Here is a 19988-nt window from a genome sequence, read left to right as displayed (position 1 = left end):
ATATCCTGTCTGTCTTCCTCCCGCTCCAAGTAACCTGAAGTTGGTGTGAATCTCTCCCGTTTATGTTTTTCTACGTTATTGCCTAGGTGTGTGTCCGGAAATCCCATTGACTATGGTCTTATGAATTTATGAACCTACATACACAGCCTCATACTGTACTTTTGCAAATTTGTGTCCTTTTTTTCCCCAAGATTTATCCATCTCGGTATATTATAAATCTCATTTTTTCATCTTAACTGCAAAACCATACAAAGAAAGCAATTTTTTTCTCCGGTTTTCTACTAAGGGACAGTTAGGGTGGTTCTTGTGCACAGTTGCCTGTGGCAACAGTCACCTTTGTGTTTCCTGTGGCTCATGTAGGAGTTTCTCCAGGGGACACGCAGGGAGCGGAATGGAGTCACAGCGTATGAGCAACTTCAGCCTCATTAAGCGTTGTCAGATGGCTCTCTGACGTGACATATCATTTATATATCCACCAGCAACGTAAAAGAGATCCTATTTTTCCTCGTTCTTGCCCACACGTGGTGTTAACAAACTTGAATTTGTCCCAGTCTCAAATGGCGCCTCAGTGGTGGATTCCCTGATTATTAATAAGGTTGACCATCATTTCATATTTACTACCGTTTGGTTATTTGCCTCTGTTAATGTCCATCCTTTGCCTGTTTTTTCCATTAGGCTGTTGTATTCTTATTGACTTCTATGAATTCTTTTGTCGGTTGCCTGTGTTACAGATGTTTGTTTTCTCTTACTTTCTAGCCTGTGAAAACTTTGCGTGTGACCTCTTCAGTCACACCAAAGTTTCGATTTAACAGCCAGATGGACTGCTTTGTGCTTTGTGGTTTCTTCTGTGCCCGTTTTAAGAAACTCTCCCGACCATAATAGAATGGTATTCTCTGCTTCTTTGTCCCAGCCCAAGTTTTATCTTTTATATTCAGATCTTTTTCATCCACTTGGAATTTACTTTTGCCTAAAACGTGAGGGAAGGATTTAATTTGCTTTTCTCCCTGGGCAGTCAGTCATTTTAACCTCATCCTCTTCGTTCACACGAATTGTCAACCCCTCTCAGTCGTACACTGAGCTCACGCTTTACCTGTTTGCACTGGTCTTTTGTCTGCCTCTGAGCCTGCGCTACCCAGCTTTCATTCGTCTAGCACTGCGCGAGCTCTTAGTATCTTACAGCTCCTGGCCTCCCTCCCTGTGTCCCCTCCCGCCCTTCCCCTCTGCTTCCGGTGGGTGTTTGGAGCTCTTCCTCCTCGGCTACAGCCTGTAGCAATTCTTTGAATGAGGGTCTCTGTGGTGTATCATTTCAGTTTCTGTTCTGGACGTTTCTTTGTGGCACCCTCAGTATCGAAGGACGTGGAGTCTAGGGGGATAATCTGTTCTGGACTGAGGGTTGTTTCTGCAGGGCAACTTGAAAACCTGCCACCGTCTTCCAGATTTTGTTGCTGTTGTGGGCCTGCTCCGAGTCCGTTGTTCTTTTATAGATAAACCGTCCTATCTGTCTGGCTGCTTTCAAGACCTCTTTGCTTTCCGTATTCTCTGTTTTCTTTCTAGCTATATATTTTTACTAATTTGCTGGGTTGTCTAATTTGTCATCGTAAGAGCAGGGTTCGGTGGTCATTCACGTGTAATCGACGGTGGGCTAAGAATCAGGCTCTACTCCAGGGGGTAAAAAATGCTCTCTTCGGGAAGGCTCTTTTGGTCTCAAAACACAGTGTTACTATCGCTGCCTTAGGAAGAAGCTGTTTTGTGAGCCTGCAGGATAGAAACAGCCTGCCTGCACGCTGCCTGCCTTCCTCCCAGGTGACACTCATTCTCTCTGGCTCCTTTCTCTCTGCAGTCGGCTTTGTCCTCCTCCTTACCAGCTTCCTCTGCCCGGTTTCTGTCGCCTCCCCCCTGCCACAGTTCCGGTTTGCAAGGTGTGTCGGGGCCACTCAACACCAGGAGGTCTCGGCTTTGCCTACTATTGCTAAAGCCCTCATCCTCTCATTGTTTGCTGTTCTGAGGAGCTCAGCCTTTTGTGCAGTCTGCAGCTTAGCCTTAGGTCAGGTGCCCATTGCTGCTGTGGTCAGGCTGTGCTGCGGAGAGCACAGGTACGAAACATCCCTGCCCAGTTCAGCAGCGGGGGCTGGGGTGGGCCGTTTCCCACAGGCGTCCTTGAGCTTGGCCAGCCCTACACCATCCAGCTGCCTTTGGTTCAACTCAGACCTTCTGCATAGTTTTTCGTTCCAACATCTTGATTCCAAGAAGTGAGAGTACTGGGTTGTGACATCAAATGCTTCAGATACTGGAAAGACAACCCCTCCCCCCTTTACACATTAATTAGCTGCATCATAGCTTATCCATCAGGCCCTTGTAGGTCTGGTTATCGTGAGCTGGTTTCTCGGGCGTGAACCCCTGGGTGGTCTGGTCAAATCAGAGTTTGTACCTGCACGGCAGAGAGCCAGTCCCTAGGCCAGGAACACCTGCCCCAAGATATGGAGCATCGGCCCACCCCACACCATCAGCCAGCCCTTCTTCTAGCTCTTTCCCTTTCTCTCCTAGTACCTGAACTTCTACACTTCTTGTGACTTCAATAAATCACAATGGGTTTGGAACGGGTAGCAAGCCCATGACTTGTGGATTTCAGCTGTCCCCATGAATTTGGTAAATGAAGCACTATAATATCATCAAAGGAAAGATACTCTATTAGAGTCCTAGTGGGCCAGAGTCATCAGTCTCCAAGCCAAAAATACCTGTAGACCCATCCTACCCAAGGCCCATTCTCCTTCTCCCTTCCTTGCTTCAGGCCAGCCGGCCCCTTTGGTCTAGAAGGGAGGTGATCTCACAACCCACCTGGCCCTCTGCCCTGCTGTCCACTGTGCTTCTGTTTTGGGCAAATGAAAGCGAGACCAGCGTTCACAGCGTTCGCAGGGAAGCCTGAACTTAGCTATTGATTTGCTTATATTTAGAATTCAGTCATTACTCTCTTACAAGATCTATGTGCTCATATATAACTTTAAAGTAAAAATTAAATAATTTAGGGTGCCTGGGTGGCTCAGTCGGTTAAGCATCCAACTTCTGCTCAGGCCATGATCTCACGAGTCGTGGGTTCGATCCCCACATCAGGCTCTGTGCCGACAACCCAGAGCCTGGAGCCTGCTTCGAGTTCTGTGTCTCCCCCTCTCTCTCTCTGCCCCTCCCCTGCTCATGCTCTGTGTGTGTGTGTGTGTGTGTGTGTGTCTCTCTCTCTCTCAAAAATGAATAAACATTAAAAAATTGAAAAAAAAAAAGGAAAGAGCAAAAACAAAATTTTAATTTATGCACAAAACAATCCCTATGAGCCGTGCGGTCTGGGGCCGATTGTTTAACCTGCCTGTACCTTGATTGTGTCTATAATGCAGGATTGAAAATACCTGCACCATCAAGTATTTTCAGCAAACATTAAATGAGATAGATGTGTAAAGTGCTTAGCTCGTGGGAAGCTTCATAGAATAAAGAGTAAAGGAAAGAAGAATGTGCCGGAAGGTGCCGGTGGCCTTCCAGCGGCTCCCAGGTGAGCAGGGGGAATGTGCACAGCCTGCAGGGAAAGCTAGTCTCCTCCGCCTGAGAGCTGGTCCCAGCGCTCCCACTCCTCGGCGCAGCCCCAGGACCCTCCTGTAGGGAGCTCTCTTTCTCACCCTTGTCCCCGGCCCCTCTCACGCTCTGGGAGATTGGCGGCGCCCGCGAGGCCCCGGCCTTCAGTTTTGCTTGACGTCCACCTTGATTTCCACTCGTCCGTTTGACCATAACTTAGAACTGCGTCATCAGAGCAGAGGTTGGGCTCTCACTGCCGGCCAGGTGTAGCCTAGGTAGAAGACTCCACAGCGATATTAAAACTCCGTAGGTCCCCTCTTGCTTCTCAAAGTGTGCGATCCAGTGACTGCCTTCAAAAAGCCACACCATATTCTGTTTCTCCCAGCAAAGGGAGCCAGAAGAATCCAAATTAAGGGTCCTCTAGGAACCATTGTGTGAACAGATAGCTGTTTGGGGAACGCGGCCAATCCCCTCTGTTCTCAGCATGTCACATTCAGACACACTATATACCGCCTGTTCATTGATGATTACATTAAATGCCGCGTTCCCAGGGAAGGATCTGCTCAGCCACCACTAGCTTATTCATTATTTATATACAATTAAAGGGCACGCTTCGAATGAACACGAGCGTATGAGAAAAGCCATTCTTCATGTACACATCAGATTGAACATTTGTCATTTCCCTAGTGACTTAACGTACTCTCTGTACCTTGGGACCTCAAATTATATTAAGCACCGGAGATGCTTTAACTCTTTTATTTAGTTTAATTGTTGGCCTTAGTCCGCTTGTTGGGATTATTTGGACTTGTTTAAAATTAGCCCTTGCTTCTCCTTAATATATTAGAATGGAAGAAGAGGGAAATTTCTTTTTAGTACCTATTGCATTCTAAGGATGAATGCAAATTGTTCTATGATTCTTAATGACCCACTATTAACATAGTAGGAAACCCAGTGCATTAATGCAATGCCTCTTTTCACATCATTACTCCTAATGGAACTCTTACCAGGATAATAGCTTGACCTTTCGCTACAGATTCAGACAGCAAAATATATTCTGCTTACTCGATACCTCTATTCACATAGCATATTGAGCATTTTCGGATCAATACAATGACAATCTTTTTGGCCTTGTTCTAAGGTCTCATCTGCACAAGTTACACAGTATAGGATTGTATCTTCGGTAGACAGATTCAAGTTAAAAGTCTCTTTTAAGTTTGAATGTAATCCATAAAACAGAATGTCAGTAATACTCACAGTGGAAATATTTGTTTATATAGGTATTTTTCGAGAAGCCTAGCGCTGTGCCTTCAAAGGTCTTAGACACAGACCCGGGAGACAGAGATCTCTCTGGCTTCTTTTTATTGTACCCAGATAAATTTTGATTTTTTAATGTTTATTTATTTTTGAGAGAGAGAGACAGACAGACAGGCAGAGCTCTAGTGGGGGAGGGACAGAGAAAGAGGGACACACAGGATCCAAAGCAGGCTCCGGGCTCTGAGCTATCAGCACAGAGCCCAACGCGGGGCTTGAATCCATGAACCGCGAGATCACAACCTGAGCCAAAGTCGGACACCTAACCGACTGAGCCACCCAGGCACCCCTGTACCTGGATAAATTTTAACTGAAAAAAGAAAAAAAAATAGCCAGAAATTGTTGCCATTTTAGTGGGTGACGGTATTTGGGCCCAAGATTAGATTGGAAAGATCTGCTGAGAAGCCCCTCACGGAATGGGAGAAAACATTCCAGAGCCTTCCCTTTGGTTCTCCTAAACTTGGTTGTTGACATTGACATATGTGGTTGCTGGGAGTCATTCTGCATAATCCACATCAACTTTGCAATTTGGAACCACTACTTTCTAGTGTGTGCTAATTTGGATGCATGGATCTCGCAATCTAAGAAAAGAGGGGTTACTATGGAAATGACTTATACAAATAATATTACAGGGAGGGAACTGTTTACCTGGTAAGATGATATGTAAGACCATTTTTGTGGTACACATTTTCATATAGACTAATAGCATGCTAAATGCAATTAATTATTCTCTTCTGTTTGTTAAAATAGGACTTCGAGAACCTTTTGGCAACTCTCTGGTTAGGAAATGTTACTGTGGGCATCTGGATGTGATACAACCTTGTTTCTTTAACTGTATTCTATGAATTTAAAACTTCCTACTAATGCAGATAGGCGTTTCTTCCCCAATTAGTCTAAATTCATGAGCTCTTGTAATCGCTGCCATTAGAAACCAAACTGGAAAATATGCTTGTTCATCAAATATTTATTGACTTCTTGCTCAGTACGGGACACTGTGGTCAGTGCTCTGAGGGAGACCAGATTAATGAAGACCTTTGAAGTGGTCTACAGTCTGGCAGAGGCGATTCAAGATCACACCTACCTCGGGGATATCGCGTCCCCTGCATCCCTCCCGAGGGGAGACCGCCTGCTCGCCCACGTTCACATGCCATGTACTGGGGAGCCTGGGGGATACTCCCCCCGACCCCTGACCCTTAGTTCTACTTCCCAGTCATCACCCTTCCTCTGCACAGCTGGGGCTGGGGTGGACCCTGTCCATCAAGGCTCTTATCACAGCTACGCGCCTTCCTCTCTCGGTCAAGTCCTGCTGGCATCTTGAGTGGCTTCACTGTGCCCATGAAAGATCCGCCTGGCCTTCCAGCCACATCATGCCCGGCCCTCATCCACGGTGACCACACCTTAGCGCTCTCCTACAGAGCTCCGCTGCTGATGCTTTCTACTCCAGCCTGACACTCTCAATTGCCCTTACTCTGTCACCTCCTTGCCAACCCCACTGCTAGGCCATTCCCCGATCCCCAGAGATTTCTCCAAGTGTGTGAGCCTCTTTCTGGCTTTACTTCCTTCCCAGATTCGTGTAGGGAGGCAGGGAGCGAAGAAAGCAGAGGTAATTAATTGCAGCTGACCTCTTCCAGCGCTTTGTATCCTTGTCCTTCTGCCAGAACTGTCCAGCAGAGTCCTACCCTGGGCCGGTCCTGCCATCCGGTGGTACCACACCCAGCTCGGAGCTGCGAGGTGCCACGGGATCGTGGCCTGCTCTTGTGCTCGGTGTCCTGACATCCTCAGTCGGCTGCCTTCCTATTCTTCTTCTTATCAGAGGCAATTCCGGACCTCCCCCACGCTCTCCGTACCCCTCACTGTGGAGCCACTGAGTCTCGGGAGTGATTGGCCCAGCCTGTGCCACTTCTAAATCTACCCCATCCCCCATCCCGTCCGGGCTCAGAGGGGGCATCTTCTTCCTGTTCAAGGACAGCCTCCACTTCTGGACCCCACCACCTCAGCCATGGTTCCCGTGACTGCCTCCTGCCTTCCCCAGAATCCTGGCTGCTTCCCTCAGCCTGTAAACCAGGCCCGTGTCTCCCCAGCCTGCAGCCCCCCCCCCCGCAGCTTCCCCTCCAACCCCTCATCTCTTCCTTCCCCCACGGAACCCGGGTTTTTCTGGAATGCCATCTGTGGCCACCCTGCCGCTCCCTCGAGGGCCTCCTGTGACACCGCGAGAACCGCCCTGCCCGACCCTCTCTTGCCCTTCAGACGGTTGTCTGTTGTCCTCTTTAGCACCACTCGCCCTTCTTTATGAGACCCACTTCCGGTTCCCCCGACTTGGCCCTCAGAAGCCAAGCTTGTGCGTTCATCTCCTTCCAGCTGGGGTTCCCTCTGGCCCTGTACTCGGCCCACCCAGTGCTGTTCCGTCGCTGTGTTCTCGCTGGCCGACGTTCTTTCTTGTTGCCTCAATCACCACATAGAAATATGTGCCTCCCGGGGCGCCTGGGTGGCTCAGTTGGCTGAGTGTCCGACTTCAGCTCAGGTCATGATCTCATGGTCGGTGGGTTTGAGCCCCATGTCGGGCTCTGTGCTGACAGCTCGGAGCCTGGAGCCTGCTTCGGATTCTGGGTCTCCCTCTCTCTCTGCCCCTCCCCAGCTCATGCTCTCTGTCTCAAAATGAATAAAAAAATTAAAAAAGAAAAAGAATCATGTGCCTCCCAGGCCCGTATCTTCTGCCTGGACCCCTTCCCCGAATCCTGTCCCCCCCATGGGTGCTCCGCCAACACCCCAAATCAGCATGGCCCAAACCAAACCCAGTCCAGCCTGCCTTGCCCCTCAGACATTCCCTTGCTCCCATATTTACCAGGTCATAGGATTCCCCAGAAATGCCAGTTCTAGATACCATTCCAGTCACCTGCTGCCTTCACTCTCGCTGCCCTTACACAGAGGACAGCAGTGGCTTCCTGCGGGGAGCCCCTGCCTGCTTCCACTCCCAGACCTAGACCCCCCACTGCCCCACTTCACCACGTCCTCCATGACTGGATGGGCTACCCTTGTGTATGGGCTTCTTCCTCTTTCAAATGATTTCCTGATGCTAAGTTCCTAGGAGCAAGATTCTCAGGTATCAAGCCCCTCTTTCTGTATTGACCACCTCACTTCCCAGAAGGGTTCTGCCATTTATGCCAACAGCAATGTTTGAATGTGCCGGGTCCCCACCATTTTAGCAGTGTTATTAGCTTAACATTCATTGTGTTTCTAATTTAGTAGAGACAAAGTGTGTTTTGCAGTTCTTTGGTTTATATGTTTTCTGAACATCTTTCCTAGATACGCTTTGTTCATCTGTAGAGACTTTTGAAGTTGCTCCTTTATTTGAATGAACTCTTTTGGGGCAGGGGGTAGATATTGAACCTTTTTGGTCGTATTTAGCACAACGAGCTTTTCTCGTTCTAAGGAAATGTTTCTTTTTCATTCAATAGAAATGTTACAGTTTTGGGGCACCAGGGTGGCTCAGTCAGTTGAGCATCTGACTTGGGCTCAGGTCATGATCTCATTGTTCATGAGTTCGAGCCCCGTGTCGGGCTCTGTGCTGACAGCTCGGAGCCTGGAGCCTGCCTCGGATTCTATGTCTCCCTCTCTCTGCCCCTCCCCTGCTCGCACTCTCTCTCTCTCTCTCTCAAAAATAAATAAACTAAAAAAAAAAAAAAAATAGCTTTATATAACTGAATCTGTCAACATTTTCCTTGGTCATCTCTTTTTTAAAAAGAAACCTTTAAAGCTTTAAAACCACCAGTACTTTAAATACCAAGAAGGCAACGTGAGTGTAGGTCTTGTCCTTACAGAGAGCAGGTAGCAAAGATGGGGTGTGAAGGCGCTCGGGGGTAGAGGGAGTCAGAAAGGTCCACAGCAGCTCTGAGATGGGCAGCCACACACGGTGTAGCTTGCATAAAGCCATTGTCCTGTCTCCCTCTCGTCCTGTCACACGATTCTCTCCATAGTTCCCTCTGCTTACCAGGTAGCTCTCCTAGGTGCTGGCACAGCACGCAAGAGGCTGACTCAAAGTACAAATGGGGACTTTCATTAAGACACACTGCACAGGGGCGTCTGGGTGGCTCAGTCAGTTAAACTCCCGACTCCTGGTTTGGGCTCAGGTCATGATCTCACTGTGAGTTCAAGCCCCGTGCTGGGCTCTGCACCTGCTTGGGATTCTCCCTCCCTCTCTCTCTCTGTCTCAAAATAAATAAACTTAAGAAGACACAACTGCATTATTATTGAGTACTGATTTAGTAGGAATCACCACGAGAACACCATCTTTCTGTGTAATCTTGCATGAGATTAGATTTAACAACAGTAATAATACATTTGCTGAATTTTTTCATGGGGCCAGTGGACCCATAGGAAGCGTTTTCTTCTCTGCCCATAAGACACATATATGCAAGTGGAAAGAGCAGTACCATAGAACTGCTTCTATTTTATAGCCGGTTTCGTTCTGAAGCACAGCTCTCTGTATATGAGCAGGGCCCCTGCCAACCTCCATCTTTACCAAAGGAATGTAATGTGGGGATTGAAGCCACGCACTACGGAACTGACGTCTTCTAGAAATACGCCTTTTTTTTTTTTTTATTCTTGGGATATATTCCCATTTCAGATCTGCATTTTTTTTTTATTTGCTGAAGTATTTAACACTATTTCACATTTTCTTTCAGTCTTCACAGAAAAATACTGTACCGCTAATCATGTGGATAAACTTCCTGGCCCGAGAGACTGGGTACAGATTCTACAGGATCAAATTAAACTGGCCAGAAGAAGGTTAAAAAGAGGCTCAGGTATGAATAAGCCGTGAGAAAATAATTGCCAAAGCCCTCAATTGAAATCTTGGACGTTGTAAAATACGATTCTTTGCTCTAGGGTATTTTCACTGTCTTTTTGTCTTTTGAAGGAAAAGCTCTACCTAATGTGCTGTGGTTTCTATTTTAAAGTCTTAGGCAAATGAATTTGGAAATTCACCTGAAGATTAAATAGTAAAAATTCTGTCAGACCATTTAATTTTAACAGTATAAACGAAGAAGATGGCTAATCTTATTTTGTGGCTTTATGTGTCTTATCTGTGAAACTGGGTCTCTCTTGTGTGACTTCCTTCTGTTTGCTATTGACTTTTGTTTGTTTGGATCTGCATGACTTTCATAAAAAATACCAGTTGCTTAAGGTAACAAAAATAACAATAACCCTCCTATCAGAAACACCACATGAAACAGATTAAGTCAAGTGTGTATTTTTCAAATCTGGCTTTGGGGATTCTGAGATTATTTTAGTTGAATTATGACTATTTGGATTTTGAGGCCTCAAATGACAGCCAATGTACCAGTGAAGAATCCCCTTGAGGCCAGTTTTTTGCCATCATGTAAGAATAATCATCTCTAGGAGGCCACAAACCTCTAGATACTATTTTTAAAATAAGCAATCAGGGGCACCTGGGTGGCTCAGTCCGTTAAGCGTCTGACTCTTGATTTTGGCTCAGGTCATTGTCACAGTTCGTGAGTTCGAGTGTGGAGTCGGCTTGAGATTCTCTCTCTGCCTCTCTCTGCACTCCCCCCCCCTCCCCTGTCTCAAAATACTTGTCTCGGAATAAAAAATAAATGCAGCAAACAATTCTGATCAAACCTCAGGACACCCGGCCTGCTAAGAGCCTCCGTGTTTCTGTAGCTGGAGAACGCCCAGTTTCGGAGACGGGCTCCAGACAGGGACTGTCATACATCTGGCTGGTACAGAGGCCCGGAGAACAGCAGCACAGATGCATGGGCCTGTGTCTCTACCAGATCCTTTATGTGAATTCACAGTGTACTAGAGCAGTGAGCGGCCTGAGTCAGCTAGCACCCCGGGGGAGAGCTCCCGGCACAGGCTGGGAGCGCCCTAGAGGCTGCAAGACTTGGCCCCAAGGGACCAAGTGCATCTTCACTGTGAAAAACCTTACATCTCGCTTCTGTAAAGTAGCCGTCAGGACTTCACATACTTAGCTGTAGAGGATTTTTTTTTTTTTTTTTAATTAAAATCTTCCGTTCCTCTTTTTTTTTTTTTTTAACCGTTTGCTTCCTTTTGTACTAATTGATGCTCTTTATAAAGAGCAGTGGACTACTGCTTCTTGTCATTGGTGGAAACGTATTGGGTAGCCTGCGGGCAGCAAGGTGAAGCGGAGTCCAGAGACCTGGCTCTGCGGTCTCTCTGCTCTTTACCAGCCCCGGACCTCAGGCAAGTCACTCCACCCATCCAGTCCTCTGTGTCTCTCTCACGACGCAGACAGAAAAATAAAGTCTGCTTCACAGTTGTCATGAGGTTCCAGATCTGTCATACAGGAATGTCTTCATAAACAAAACGAGCGTGCCCTCTGAAAACGTCTGTATTGGTGCTCGGCGGCACTGGGAGCCTCCCTGTGTCCCAGGTCAGAGGTCCGAGCGCCCCCTCTGTGCCCGGCGGGGGCCCCCCTCTGCTCCTGTTGTCCCAGCGTAACTGCTACTGATGCCCTCTTCACCCACAGAGGTTTTGGGGCTTGGGTGATAAATCATCCCCTCACCCTTCCCCCAGCTCTCTCCGTTTCTCTGCCTTCTTTTTTGTAATCTACAAATCATCACAAATAAATGCAGCGAGGTACACTGGGGAGAACAGGTCTGAATTCCCAGCTCCCGTCTGCCATTTACAAATTCCTGGGACCTTCTCTGAGCCTCAGGCTTTCCATATATATAACAAGGCTAATACCTACCCTCTTGGGTGTTTTCAGTGTCAGAATCAGACAATGTAAGTTTTGCCACTAATATAGAGCTGACGCGGAATGCTCAAAAAGTGTTCATGCCCTCCCCTCCTTCCCTCTGCCTCCCAAAACAAAGCAGAACTATTCCTTCAACCCTACCATTTCTTTTTTTTAAATATGTTTTAAATGTTTATTTATTTAAGAGACAGCACGTGTGTGGGAGGGGTAGAGAGAGAGAGGCAGACAGAGAATCCCAGGCAGGCTCCTTCCTGTCAGCTCAGGCCCTGATGTGGGGCTTGACGCCACAAACCGTGAGATCATGACCTGAGCCGAAATCAAGGGTCAGTGTCTTAACCAACTGAGCCACCCAGGAGCCCCTATCCCTGCCATTTCTTAAAACCGCTACCGTCTCTTTCCCCGGAAGGTGTTGGTCAAATTTCCTCCCAAAGGGTTTGCATTCCCTGAGTTGGCTTCCCCGACCTGTTTAGAACCCATTGCATTTTGTCCTCTGGCCCCGCACCTCTACAGACGCTCTTCCTGCAGTCACCACGGAGATCAGATTCCCCTTCTGTTACACCAACACTCTGTTTGACCTGCATGTTGATTTTGACTCCGTCGGATCTCATCCTTCTTAAAGTCTCTTCCCTTGGGTTCTGGGGTTTCCCTGTCTTTGCCTCTCCTCCCGGTTCTCCCGCACTGCCTTCCGTCTAATCCACGGCCTCCTCCTCCTTCGGTCTAATCCACGGTCTGAACCACGTGGTTCGCTTTCCATTCCTGGTGCTGTTCTCATTCTAAAGCCTCATCCGGGACTTGAACTGTCCCACCATCGCTGACTCACCAGTGTGCAGCTCTAGATGTGGCCATGTCCCAAGACCCTAGACTTCATTCTTTGAGAATTACATCTGTTTCGTGCCCCATCCCTGATTAGACACTTCTAGCTTCCTGTCTTCCCCAAACACAACCCCTTCTACACACCCCTCCAGCACGGCATGCGGGGTCCTTGACAGGCTAGCCCCACCCTCCTCCCCTACTTCTCTTGCCAGAGGCCTGTGCCTGCCCGCCTCACCAGCACCTCCTTACTCTGAGAAATGCTGGGCTCTCACACTCATGCTTTCCCTCTGTCCAGAGAACAACACCTCCTCTTGTCACAGATCTTAAAGGCGACTTCCTCCTGGAGCCTTCATTGGTGGCCCCAGCACTTTGGTCTTCTGCCAGGGTGACACTCCGGGCTCCTCCAGTGACCACGAGACCCTCAGGAGCAGAGTCTGCATCGGGGTCGTGTTTCTAACCCAAATGTCTAGAACACCATGTGGCACATTGCAGACACACAAAAGTGTTTGTTGAATGAGCCAACGAATCAGTCGATGAAAAAGAAGAGACGATAATCCACAACAAAAAGGTCTTATCGTTTAGCTCAATCTGGTTGCATGAGATCCTGGATAATATTCTATATGTACCTTACCTGACATTCAAATATTCAAATATTTATTCCACAGGGTGGCAACATCCCCAAGCTCTGTCCCCAGGGACATGGTCCCTAGGACTCCTGGGGATGCCTGTGACCACTTACATGGTGTCCCTTAGTCCTTGGCGTCCCTTCCTTCCCCCTTCTCAAGCCCGTTTTCTCATTTCCTTGTGCACACCCCACCTCCTTAGTCCCCTCCCACTTTCCTCTCTTCCCCCTTCTTCTCCCAAAGGTTCAGAGCCGTGTGTCATGGCGGCCTGACCTCACTCAGGGTAGATTAACTGAATAACACGTAGGAAGAGTAACTTCCTGCTAGTGGGTCCCTCCTCCCTTCCTATTCCAGGTGTCTGCTGCCTCAGCCTTACTTGCCTTACAAAGGCTCCCTTTTATTATGTAAGCCTCCTTAGACTTCAGTCTCCAGGAAAGGGTTGGGGGGTGAAAGCCTTGTTTTACAGTTGAATGACAGGTGTTACAAAGATAACTGCCCAGTAGATACACAGCAACTAACCCCTTACTGAGCCCTGATGCCATGTTGGGTGCTGTGTTCTCCTCAGTTTTATATCCCAAATCACATGTCATTTGTTAAGCCTGAATGGTGTCTTTGCTAGTAAGTATTAAGTTGGTCTTGTGTTGCCTAAAATCTGCCTTGGCGATCTTGCCTGTTTGGGTACGGAAGAACTTTGTTTACCTGTTGATTTGCCAGGGGAAATGGTTGAAGCCCAAGACACAAAGACGCTAAATAGGCAGGCCTGAAAGAAATCAAAAATTTGCCATAGTGATGAGACCTGAATTTAATACGCCGTGAGCCCAAAAGAGAGGAAAAGGGCCAAAGTACCCCAAGAACCAGCCACTCGACTTCCTTTGGGTTCTTCCACACACCGGTCCCAGTGATGCCGCAAACTTGTAGCCGGAGGTTGGCTCGCGTATTCCTGCACCCCTGCCTAGGGTCCACAGAAGCTGCCTGGTGTCAGCCTGCTCCACAGGGTGGAATGTGAAACATGCCTGGAACAACTTGGGAGCTTGAGGGAAAAGAAGTGTACAAATCCAGAGTACGGAGTCTACTGGTTCAGGTACCGCAGGGTCAGCTCGGAGAAAGGAAGAGGGCTTTGGGCTCCAGAACACGTGCCTCTCGCTGAGGAGATGATTACAAGTCCCTAGGGGACCTGAAAAGTCTAGGTTTGAAGAGAAACCTCTGAAGGGAGAAGACATGAAAAGTAGAGAGAATACTGAGTATATATGGAGTGCACCGTGGAAGGCTGGTCTCAGACACACAGAAACAGCCTTCCTGGTGTTAAAAGGAAAACCAGCGGCCCAAAATGGAGTCTCTTGTGCTAGGTCACATCACCAGACTGCACTTTCAACCTCCTCCAGAAATGTAGTTTGAACTGGTCATTGAGGAATCTTCTGTTTGTCCCAGAGGAAGGTGGCCTTACCCGAAATAATCGTGTTTTCTCTTGATGACTTCTCCCATCTTCTAAAACCTTTCAGTCTGCTGGAGCTCCCTTCTGCCTGCCGGAGGGGACGCTGCCTGATTCATGAATCACTTGGTAAAGCTAACTCGATCTTCACATTTACCCAGTTGAATTGTTTTTAACGCTGGAAATGGGCCACATGACTAAAATGGGAAGTTTGGCTTAAATTTTGTTTCCTCTTTGTGAGGTATTCTGGAAACCTCTTTGACGTATAGTTTCTATACCATACTTTTTTTTTTTTTGAAGTTTATTTATTTTGAGAGAGAGAGAACGAGAGAACAAGCAAGGGAGGGCAGAGAGAGGGGGACAGAGGATCTGAAGCGGGCTCTGTGCTGACAGCAGAGAGCCCGATACGAGGCTTGAACTCATGAACCATGAGGTCGTGACCTGAGCCAAAGTCAGGAGTTGGATTCTTAATGGACTGAGCCACCCAGGTGCCCCTATACCATTCATTTTTTAACAAAGAGAGGGAAAGATCCATGTATAAAAGCTGGTTGGAAAAAAAGTTAATCCTGATATAAATTTGTGTTTGATAAATTAAAAACAACTGTGTTTCCTCATACTCTATCTTTTATACATAACCACACCTTTTTTTGTTTTTCCTACTGCTAGATGCAGAGACCAGTTACTGTGAGCTCTGGAATCCATTCCCTTCCATGCTTCCCCCCAGTGAACACATGTGCACACGGTGGGGACGTCCCTCCACATTCCTGGTTCTCTTTCCCACAGACTGGCCACTGAACACATTTCTTAACCATCCAGCATTTATCTTAGTAATTCACATGACACATACATCTCACACACACGTGCCTGTCTGTGCCCAGCGGGATCCCAACCGTAGACCCTTCCCTTACCTGCGGGAACGCCCTGGTCTTTGGTCATCATCGTATTTGATTCGGGACATTTTCACGTCTGACCACTGATCTGCCTAGATATTTGTGACTGGCGCCTTGGCACTTCTCCTCTGCCTTTTCGGCAGGTTCCTTGTGCATCTGAGAAGGTGGAGGTGGCCGGAGGACAAAAATAGCCCTGAAGTACAGACCCAGGTAGACCAGATGTCAGCCTATCAGCAGTGACCGGCCACATAGGCTCTATTGCCTGATTTTGTCAAATTCTATTACACGAAAGTCTCCTCAAGCGGCTTCAAAGTGGGACCCTTGCAGATTGAGACTAGAGTCACTCGCCTTTCCTTCCTGAGGCTGATAGGAACGGAGAGGCTGACATCAATGACGTTGCTCCCTCTCGTGTTTTTTGTCTTGATTACTCAGTCCAAACGATAACAACGAACAGTGTCTCATAGATGTTCCCACAGCTTCAACCTTATTTATCATATTTGGCTCAATTCCTGGAATTAGGGACAAGCTAACTGGGCAAGCTAATCAACTCAGTGCTCGAGGAAGCACAAACTGCCTCTAGGAAGAAGTACTCCATACAGATTTGAGAGGTTGTTGTGCAAACCCAAAGAGAAATTCATTTGGGGCTCCCATCACATGTAATAATTTTTTTCTGTATCTGCAATGGTTCCTTTCCCGGTGTGGATTTTTATCATTTTCATTACATTATTTCCTCAGAGCTGAAATCACAATTTTTTATTTGTGTTAGATCTAAGAGTAAAACTGTCACTGCTATTAAATTTTTATTGGACTTGCTCAATCTTTTCTAAATTTCACAACTTGACTGTCACCGGGGAAGAAAGACCGTGAGCTTGTGGTTACAGACAGATGTTATAATTAAATTTCAGTAACACAGCCACGTTCTTCATCCGAGACACTTGGCCCCGTGCGTGCAGCTAACATACACTAATTTACATATAGTAATTTGTCTGTTTTTCGGATGCATATGTTCTGTTTTTGCTAAAGCCCAGAATTGCATAGGCCTGGGTTATGAAAGTGGGGATAACGGAGTTACAAAGGGAAGGGCTTTGTTATAACTACATAGAAAGTCATTTTACGTGTAAAGTAGAGAAAGTTACTGAAGTAGAAAATGAACTAGAAGTTGAAGATTTAAAAAAAAAAAAAAAAGCTCATAGGGATGCATAGGGACGTACATTTGGATTATTAACAGCAAAGAGGGAGATTAAGAGCCCAGGCATGGACCTGACTCACAGCCGGGACGGTGTCACTCACTGGCTGTATTCCCTTAGTCTCTCTCTCTCTTTTTTTTTTTTAAGTTTATTTATTGTTTTTCATAATCTCTATACCCAGCGTGGGGCTCGAACCCACAACCCCAAGAAGCAGAGTTGCACGCCCCACCAAGCCAGCCGGGCGCTCCAGATTACCTTAGCCTCTTAGCCTCTCTCTGTCCCAGTTCCGTTTGCTCAAATGGGCATAAAAACAACCCCCCTCCCACCCCTTTGTAGGGTCTTCTAAGAGTTAAATGACGCGATGTACGTAAATTGCTCAGTAAACGGTAAACATCTAATAAACGGTGGTGGCAGTCGTTGCTGTTATTATTACTGAAGCCTTTTTAAAATCCTAGACAACTCATCCAGAGAGGAACGCTGTTAACATTTTAGTATGTCCTGTACTTCATCGATAAGCCTATTTTAAAGTGTTTAATCTTTTCCATCTGTCCTAGCGCTTGAGTCGAATGTCTTACGTTATTAAATATTCACCTACAACATAATTTTAGAGGGGAAGAGTAGACACGCTTCTCCAGCCCAAGCTGGTCTCGACTGTGGTGTCTCCGCAGGGCATTTTCTTTGCGGTGGACGTAGCAGGTCAGCAGACAATGGTGTGCAGCAATCTGAGGACAAGGTGTTAGAGAACGAACTGGAGTCGAAATCTTTGAACGTCTCTGACCCCCTGATTGTGGTCAAAGCCACAGCGATAAAAACAGGGGCATGGTGGGGCGCCTGGGTGGCGCAGTCGGTTAAGCGTCCGACTTCAGCCAGGTCACGATCTCGCGGTCCGTGAGTTTGAGCCCCGCGTCAGGCTCTGGGCTGATGGCTCAGAGCCTGAAGCCTGTTTCTGATTCTGTGTCTCCCTCTCTCTCTGCCCCTCCCCCGTTCATGCTCTGTCTCTCTCTGTCCCAAAAATAAATAAACGTTGAAAAAAAACAGGGGCATGGTATTCGCTTCCCACCAACTCAGCATTACAGCCTGGTGGCACAGGGCAGCCCCACGTGGCTGGCCCCACGCACGCGTGTGCCGCGGCGGGAAGGTGGCCGGGAGAGGAAGCCAGCCCCGGGGTTGGAGGGAGCAGTCGCCGAAATTCTCCACTTGGCCGTAACGAAATGTTCTGACCTGTCCACAGCATCTGCCCAGAGAGACTGATGGGCCCCATCGGTTATCAGGAGACAAACGAGCACTTTCTTTTTTACATGTAGCGGAAGGTTTTCTCTGACTGAGGATCTGCCTTTGGAAAACCCTTAAGGAGATTAAAACACAGCAGACGTGAGCAAAGGTTTGCATTTTGAAACGGAGACGTGACAAAGCTTTTGAAGATACACTTATTCCTTCTGACTTTCTCTATGACTAAACTGATGCCAATTTCCAGTCAATTCCGAAGAAGGGCTGATTCTCAGGATTTCCTGAGCCTGGCTCGCGGGGATGGTTAGGGTGGTTCTGGGGATGACCGGGGAAAATTCTGCCACAGCGATTCACCGACCTCTGTGCCTTTGATGATCATATTTGAACAATTCACCCCGGATTCTGAGCGAAGATTTTAAGTCCATGCAAACAAGTGAAAATGAACTGAAATTGTCAATGATTGATAGAATAAGGTCACAAGATAGCAAAAAAAAAAAAAAAAAAAAAAAAAAATGCAGGAGCAAACCTATCATTATCTTAAAAAAATGTTTGATTTAAATAATGGTACTAAAATCTGTAAGGCGAACCAACAGACGCCGAAAAGGGGAAAGAAAGTTGAGCGTATGCATACTGGAATTTTTAAATTGTATTACTGTATTCCGTAAAATCAACGCGCTCCCCGAAACTGACGAGATTTGTGTTTTCTGTTTGCCACCAGCAGAGGCAGCGGACGGTGATGAGAGACTGGAGGGCATCTCTCTACCGCCAACAGGTAAAACACATTTCCATTTCCAACACCCGCTGGAAAATACAGCCCCTGAAAACACTGGCATTGAAAATGTGTGTAACGTCAGAGGTGCAGAGGCTTGAGCAGACTGCTCCTGGCCCCGGCCCTAGGAATCAGAGCTTCTCAGTGCCTTGTGCTCAGAGATATTTTTACATTGAGTATGAAAAGCTCCTTTTGCCTCACGCCCTGTCTCCTAGTCTCAAAAACCTCAGAACAGCAAGCCCTAAGACCTTGGTGTCACAACATGTGCCTCCCCAAACCTGCCGCCGTTGAAAGTACTTTAACAGGAAATGATATTTCTTTTTAGAACAAGGATCACCAGTTCTGTGGTGAAATTCATGTCCGTTCTGTCCCCGTCCACTGCCCCCACCCCAAAAGGGTTTTGAGAGGCAGTCAGTCATTGCTCTTCTTATAACGGGCACCTGACGAATACGGGTGTTTTAAGCGAGTGACTGAAGCAGCCAGTCCGTCTAGCACGGGTGCACATTCCTAGAACCCGAACCAGATCAGCCATAGAACATGGTAAGCCATAGACATAATTCCAGGTTCGTATCCTTTGTGACCCTGGCCTCCTGCCTCTGCGTTGGTTCCTCCCCGAGAGCCCAAGAGACAGGATCTGATCAGTTTGCCAGATGATGATTTATTCCCTCAGTAGTTGTGGGGGCTCTTTATTGACTGCCCTCACCAGACTACCTGGAGATTCTCTGCCCACCAAACCCAGACACCCCCAAAAAACCCTCTAAGTGAAAATGCTCAATTCCAGATTTGGGGTGGCAAGTTTTAAATAAAATTCGGCAAATCTCAGTACAGTAGCCAGTCTGTGTAGGAACTCGGCTAGGTCACCTGTTCCTTGATGGCACTTGTCCCGGGATGGCAAGGAAAGCAGAGCTCGCAGGTAGGACAGACACGGGTGAGCGAGCCTCAGAACGATGAGAAAGCTCAACCGTGCGAACGATGCAGAACCTTCTCGGTCACCGCGTAGCTAAGCAACAGATCGATGGACAAACAAATGAAATGAGCCGCCTGGTGCAAAAAGGACCTGCTTATATCAAGTTCTTCCCATATACAGCCATCTCCTTGTTGGGCTCTGTTCCCACATTTATGAATTAAGATAACTGAAATGCATGATCTCTATTGTTCCTTCCCATCGTGTCCTCGTCTGTCAGGACAACTCGGGTTAGCCTTGTTCTTATCACACCTGGCCCCCTCCCAGCAGATGCAGGAAATATCACTACCAGTAACGAAATTGTGCATTTCGGGAGGCAGACTTCCTCCCCCGGCTGCCCCAGCCCCACTGGCCCCGGGGCATTTGGGCCGCCCGTCCTCACTGTCTTCTGACACCCTGGACTTTTGCTGTTATTGAAAATACTACTATAATCACTTGAAAACCATTCCCCTTGAAATAATACCTTTGCATTTTCCTGTCCGAA

General features: G+C 47.5%; 1 protein-coding gene across 13 annotated transcripts in view; it reads left to right on the top strand.

Moving 5' to 3' along the window:
- Nucleotides 1-19988, top strand: part of BEND7 (BEN domain containing 7) — an 82239-nt gene that overhangs the window by 57775 nt on the left and 4476 nt on the right. For 6 of the 13 annotated variants that reach the window (XM_053225310.1, XM_053225311.1, XM_053225307.1 and 3 more), the window contains 2 exons: nucleotides 9549-9668; nucleotides 18490-18543. In XM_053225310.1, coding sequence (XP_053081285.1) covers nucleotides 9549-9668; nucleotides 18490-18543 — 174 coding nt within the window. Of the gene's footprint in view, nucleotides 1-9548; nucleotides 9669-18489; nucleotides 19984-19988 lie in introns of those variants that run through there. The other 7 variants (XM_053225308.1, XM_027073460.2, XM_027073457.2 and 4 more) reach the window with 5 other exon arrangements.

The sequence above is a fragment of the Acinonyx jubatus genome, chromosome B4 (genome assembly GCF_027475565.1).
Source record: "Acinonyx jubatus isolate Ajub_Pintada_27869175 chromosome B4, VMU_Ajub_asm_v1.0, whole genome shotgun sequence".
NCBI classification, from domain to species: domain Eukaryota; kingdom Metazoa; phylum Chordata; class Mammalia; order Carnivora; family Felidae; genus Acinonyx; species Acinonyx jubatus.
This window is presented reverse-complemented; position numbering and strand designations above follow the sequence as displayed.